This window comes from Oryzias melastigma, unplaced genomic scaffold (genome assembly GCF_002922805.2).
Source record: "Oryzias melastigma strain HK-1 unplaced genomic scaffold, ASM292280v2 sc00231, whole genome shotgun sequence".
Lineage (NCBI taxonomy): Eukaryota > Metazoa > Chordata > Actinopteri > Beloniformes > Adrianichthyidae > Oryzias > Oryzias melastigma.
The window spans coordinates 24,944-31,523 of record NW_023416884.1 but is presented as its reverse complement, the minus strand read 5'-3'; the positions used below and the strand labels follow the sequence as shown (position 1 = coordinate 31,523).

At 41.5% G+C, this 6,580-nt stretch overlaps 1 protein-coding gene across 1 annotated transcript in view; it reads left to right on the top strand.

Moving 5' to 3' along the window:
• Positions 1–4,448: 4,448 nt before the first annotated feature.
• LOC112139501 (C-type mannose receptor 2-like) overlaps positions 4,449–6,580 on the top strand; it is a 13,248-nt gene continuing 11,116 nt past the window's right edge. The window contains exons 1-3 of the mRNA XM_024262317.2: positions 4,449–5,165; positions 5,246–5,617; positions 6,171–6,512. Coding sequence (XP_024118085.2) covers positions 4,958–5,165; positions 5,246–5,617; positions 6,171–6,512 — 922 coding nt within the window. The 5' untranslated portion in view covers positions 4,449–4,957. The remainder of the gene's footprint in view (positions 5,166–5,245; positions 5,618–6,170; positions 6,513–6,580) is intronic.

Below are 6,580 nucleotides of genomic sequence, written 5' to 3'. Positions count from 1 at the left end.
TTAAAGTCCCCCAGCAGGATCACATTGGGCGACAGAGCTGAAAGGGCAGTGAGGGGTGAGGAGAATTCAGGGAGAAAGTTAGAATTAGGCTTAGGGGGGGCGATAGATTAAGGCAATGATGGTGGGAATGGATCCGGGTAGTTGGGTTAAAGTGCATTCCATTGATGAGAATGGAGGCAGAGAAACAGGCAGGACTTTCCACTTCACGCAGTGAATTATCGCGAGACCTCCCCCCCGAGAGCCGCGAGATTTTGAAAGGTAAACAAACCCATCGGGGGTACAGGCGTTAAGATGGGAAAAGTCACTGGGGAGTTGCCAGGTTTCTGTCAGGCAGAGGAAATCCAGTTTGTTATCGGAGAGGAGGTCGTGGAGGAGGTGTCCTTTATCCGTGAGAGACCTGACATTGAGCAGGCCGAAGCTAACGGTGTTCGGGCTGCACGACGAAGCAGCGGAACAAACCGACCTGGCGAGGCCGGCTAGCATGCTTCGGTTAGCAACCCGACCAGTGCTCCGGGGGCGGCGGCGGGTCGTGGACCAGAATGATGGAATGTTCTTGGAGTGGTTGAGCTGGAAGTTACGGCGGGATCCACGGTGCTGGTATCTCCGGCGCGGGTGAAAAACGATGTCCGGAAAGAGAAGCAAGGCCGGCAGGGGCAGGTCGGGCAGCCGAGGACGAAGGAGAAACAGCTCAGAAGGTGAGTACCGAAGAGGACCGGCCACCGAACAATGGCTTGGCAGCAGTAGATTCCAGATCACTATACACCAGATGAGGAACTTGGTGTTCAGCATAGTGAAAGAATAGGTGAGAGCAGGCGAGGCGGAGAGCAGCGGCAGCCAGGTGCGCCAGCGTTCACTCTCACGCTCAAGGACACATGGGCACTTGTTCTCTTAAACCAGGATCTGTCACTAAAAAGCCTGGCAAAAATCATGTTCAGTCCTTGTGTGCATTTACTGCCCCAGTCCCATCAAACATCTTTGGAAGGTTATCAGTGCATTGAACCCTGACCAGATTACAGACGTAATAAAGGACATGGTCATTACAGATTTAGGACCATTTGTTAAACAAAGGTGGAAACTCTGCCAAGAATGAGCAATATGTTCAAGAGAAGATGCGAGAAATGGGAAGACTTTTACATAAAGCCAGAGAAGTCACAGCTTTAAAAAGAATGAAGGATCTCATAAACCCCAAGAAGTACCCAGAAACAGTGAAAGCTGTAAAGGCTACATGGGGGTATGATGATGAAGAAAGCAAGTTCTTGGTCCCATCACTTGCAAACAAGCTTTGAAATGCTCTAGTTAAAGTCAGCAAACTCTTGAAAGCTCAGGGGTTAATCACAATGACAAAGAGCTTGTTAAGATGGCTACAGAGTTTCAGGAAGTTCATCGAGAGAAGTGGAAAGAGATGATATCAGCGACTGCATTAAGAAACATCAGGGAAGCCAAGTGGAATGTTCCTAATCTCATGCCCTTTATTGAAGACGTGCAAAAGTTGCATGCACATCTTAATCAAGTCCAAGAAGAGTCACAGCTTACTCTCTGAAAAACCTTCCACAAAAGCCTGGACAGAACTGTCAAAGACTTGCTTGACATAGATAATTCTCTTTAATCGTCGCAGAGAAAGAGAGGTATCAAGCATGCCTTTATCAGCATTTGAAAAAAGAGACCTTTCTAACTCGCATGAAGATGTGGACTGGGCTCTCTCTGAAGTGGGAAAAAAAAGCTTTGCAGACACTTCACAAGAACCATCATCAGAGGAAAACGAGGCCGTCCAGTTCCAATCCTCCTGATGCCAAAGATGTTGTGTGCACTCGAACTCTTGGTGAAGCAAAGAGATGCTTCTGGGATTCTGAAAGGGAACAATTATTTGTTTGCTAGACCAGAAGCAATGACACACTTCAGAGGTTCCGATTGCCTTCAAAATTTTGCAAAGCAGTGCGCTGCAAAGTGCCCAGAATCACTGACATCTTCAAGACTGAGAAAGCATGCTGCAACACTTTCAACAGTGCTAAATATGACGGATACAGAGATGGACCAGTTGGCCAACTTTCTTGGACATGATATTAGAATTCACAGAGAGTTCTACAGACTGCCAGAGAAGACCTTGCAACTAGCCAAAGTCAGCAAAGTTTTGATGGCTCTTGAGCAAGGAAGACTGGCTGAATTTCAAGGGAAAAACTTGGATGAGATTGGAATCGACCAGGTGGTTGGTGGTTTTATCCATCCATCCATTTTCTTGACCGCTTCTTCCCTTTCGGGGTCGCGCGGTGCCGGAGCCTATCCCGGCTACTGAAGGGCGAAGGCGGGGTACACCCTGGACAGGTCGCCAGTCCGTCGCAGGGCCTCAATCACACACACATCCACTCTCACATTCACACCTAGGGGCAATTTTAGAGTCACCAATGAACCTATGAAGCATGTTTTTGGATGGTGGGAGGAAGCCGGAGTCCCCGGTGAAAACCCACGCATGCACGGGGAGAACATGCAAACTCCACACAGAAAGGTCCCAGCCGGGATTTGAACCGGGGCCTTCTCGCTGTCAGGCGAGAGCGCTAACCACTTGCGCCACCGTGCAGCCCCATTTGGTGGTTTTAATTTTACTAAAACATTGAACCACTAGTCTTGGGCGCTAAACTAACCTGTACTTGTGTTTAACTTTACAGATGGAGACACGAATGAGGAATATTACTTGTTTGCAGTTGATGGTAGGTATTCTCGTTGAATTGTTCGTTGCTGATAAAGACGCTCATACTAAAGTCCAAAGGCTTAAGATTAGGGATGCATCGAAGTGAAACGTTTTTTTGGGACAGAAGCTGAATAATTATGAAAAGGCTTGACCGAATACCAAATTGTGGCTGAATAACAAATGAGGATGTTTAGTTTTTTTTAATATTGCTAGAATAGAATGAGTTTTACACGACTTTTTAAATAATATAAATGTTTATTTCTTACATTTCTTTGATTAACTGTTTTGTCAAAGACATAAATTTAAAAGGGTTTCTGAAATTGTTTTCCACAGAACCAACTGCAGAGAGCTCACTTGCATCAAGTGACAGGAATGAGGGATCACCACCACAACCAAAGAGATCAAGAGGTCCCTCCATAGGTAAAAGTGTCAGTGCTCCAAAGCCTCTGAAAGGTGAATTTAAATGTCTCACAATATATTTGATTAACTTTAATTTATGTGCGTATATTAGCAAAAGGCGGTCTACGTGCTTATTAAGTAATGTGTAGCACCTTGTGTACACAGGTGAAGTGCAAATTCTTTAGATTTTAATGGGTACAAAATTTGGAATAGGATTTAGCACTGAACTTAAAGAGCTGCTTAGTTTATAATCCTGATGCCAATTCTAGGATTAGATATGTTGAGTCACCTCAGTTTACTTTCATGATTTTATTCTTACTTTATTTGGTATCCTTCAGGATCTGACTCACTGTATATATGGACTTAGTTTGCTCTGAAAGGCTCAAGAATAGCATGATAGGCCCTTTAAACCTGAAGCAATGGGAGAATAAACCCATGGACTCGTTTCACATGCATGAAATGTCAGAATTATAATGTCACTTCATAGAGCAGTGGAGACTGAGAGGAGCGGTTAAAATGTCAGACTTGATTTTTTTTATTTCCTAAGACAGGGACAGCATATATTAAAACACTTTAAAATGCAAATGTATAAGATTATAGCCTTTTAGGCCAATTTCCATCTTCAGTCCCTATAGAAAAGGTTGATGTTCTCAAAGTAAAAGGACGAGTTAAATCAATACAGAAAGGATAACAGAAGTCAGACAAAAGCAGAAACGGATGTCATTGTCAGTAGAAAATACGGTAAATTCATAAAACATAGAAGCAACAATTAAAAAGTTACATGGATAATACTGTAAATGACACTCTGAAAGTCAATGATTTCTCACCATCTTTACTGATAACTACAAAGATGAACTGAGCCAGAAAGACTTTCAGAAGTTCACTAATGGCAACTTTTATTTTTTCAAAAGTGGCTTAGGTGAAATAGAATTAAAAGTAAAGAAAGCTTTACTGTCATTATGCAAGGAGCATGACTTTGTTAAAAGTGGCCATCATATAAAGATGTATCTGGAATTAAAACAAAACAATAAAAGCTGTAATAAGTGTAAACAAACGCTAGAAATTCTTCCTGATGGACCTGATCAGTCTTGTGTAGTTCTTTTTATTGTTACTCAACATCAACTAGAATATGGCTTTAACCAGAACAGTCTTTATTCTGAATCATCATAATGCTCTGCACACTTTGTCTGTTATAAATGGGAATTTGAATCAGCATATGACGGAAACTTTGTTTCCTGTACATGGATCTAAATATGCAAATTAAAAACACTAAAGGAAATTTGTGGAACTAATCTAATAAAGATTAAATGTAAACCCCCCCAACTTGCAGGAGAGAACATCTAGTTTTATAGCATGTGGTATTTTTTATGAATATACAAAACACACAGTGCTTGCTTCTGCAAAATTTGATTATCAAATATGTTGAGGAGGTGGAATCAGCAGGTCTGAGAACTGCTCTCACAATCATCTTGTTTGCCACAACTTCAACACACGTAAGTAACGCCGAGCTGAATCGCTTTTGTCATAACTGATGGACGCTTAATAACCTCATATAACCTCGTATTTTATATTATACTTTGCTACATTTCTTTTGCACTGAAATGGTGTTTGCTTCAATTTCATTGTCCATGAAGATGGTGACAAATGCTTATCTTTAATTAAAAAAAAAAAAAAAATGCTGCAACAGCAACTTTCAACCTTCAGTGCAGCTGTTGATTCAATTTTTAACATTTTATTGGTTTTCATGATAATTAAGCATGCTTTAAAAATCTTGGTCCTTCATAGCCTTTAATCTTTTTATTGTATCTCCAGAAAATATTAAATGAAGCTCCATATCTCTGTCAATGTTGAAGGGATCAAAAAGGCTTATTTTTAATGTCTGAGTATAAAACAAACCAAAAAAATGAACTAAGTTTCTCTTCAGCTTTTTCTGTGAAACCTGAACTTTGCAGCTCGTCGACTTTCTCAATTCTACGGTTGTTTGGCTTCAGTGTTCCTTCATCCAGCACAGTTGAAGCTCAGACTGGTCAACAGTTTGACAGAGCCAACATGCAAAGGAGTCTGATTCTTCTCATTCTGATGGGTAAGAGTTCTTGATCTGTTTTATTACAAATAGGTTGAAAGTTTGTGTTCTGAATAATCGTTTCATTGTTGTGTTTTCAGCTCAGTCTTGGTCCATCACAGGTCAGCTCTATGAGTATAAATACGTGACAACACCAAAGAAGTGGGAGGAAGCTCGGCTGCACTGCATCCAACATCACACTGACCTGGCCACAGTGACTAACATGACCGACATGATGAGGCTCAGGAAGGCAGCAAACGACGTTCCACAAACGGGAGCGTGGATCGGCCTGCAGCAACCTGAAAAATCAACCAGGAAGTGGCACTGGTCTCTGCCTGGACTGGAGTTCAGTGAAACTAACTGGGGTTCTGGTGAATCCAGCACTAAAAATGAGTACTGTGGGGGTATAAAGGACAACCTCGAATGGGTGGATCATAGTTGTGGCACACCCAAACCTTTCATCTGCTATAATGGTAAGAACACAACAATGACTTTATAAATATTGCCGGTATTGAAATTCACCTAAACTATACATTCTTTTATGATTTATTTAAGACTTGGCTATGTTCCAATTCCCTCCCTACTCCATAACTACTAAAACTATATTGTGCGGGACTATCTAGTGCCCAGGATTTTAAAAGCAATTCCAACCCCATGCTCACTTTTCTATTTTTTTTTTAACTGCAAATATGATGTCACAGATTTCCCAAGTAATAATCTAATTAATATGAACATTTTATGAAGATTATTTTTGAATCCACTGTGCTTGAATGCAATGCATTGTGGTCTATTTGCCAACCTAGTGAGCATCGATGCACAGGTCTAGGGAGCTCGATTTTGGAATTCTAGTGTTGGACAGCACTGCAAAATGAATCTACTATAGAGTACCAAGTAGTGATGGAATTTAGACAACATTGACAAAATGTGGGCAGGAAATAGATTCTACAGAAATATTTTCAATTGTTGAGGCTGCAGAGTTCTACCAAGAAAAGCAGCTTTTGATTTAAGTTTGTTTTTGTTTAACAGAAAGTGACACATCTAAGAGATTTTACTTCATTGAAGACAAAAAGACCTGGTTTGAAGCTCAGAGGTTCTGCAGGAGCAATCACACTGACCTGGTCAGTGGACTGCAGCAGCTCCGAGATAAAGAACTGAGAGGAATCGTCGAGTCTCAAGACTTCCAACCTTTTCAATTTGTTTTCATCGGTTTGTTCAGTGATGCCTGGGAGTGGTCCGATGGCAGTAGTTTCTCTTTCAGACACTGGGATATGGATAAAAGTGGTGGTGGTAATAAATATGCCATGTTAACTCAGACAGGAATGGAAAGAACTCCAGCTTCTGGGAAAAAACCGTTCTTCTGTTATGAAGGTGAGACACTGTCAAATTTCTACATCCTCTCTGACACACTAATCTGGAAACCAGTAATTGTTTCAGAC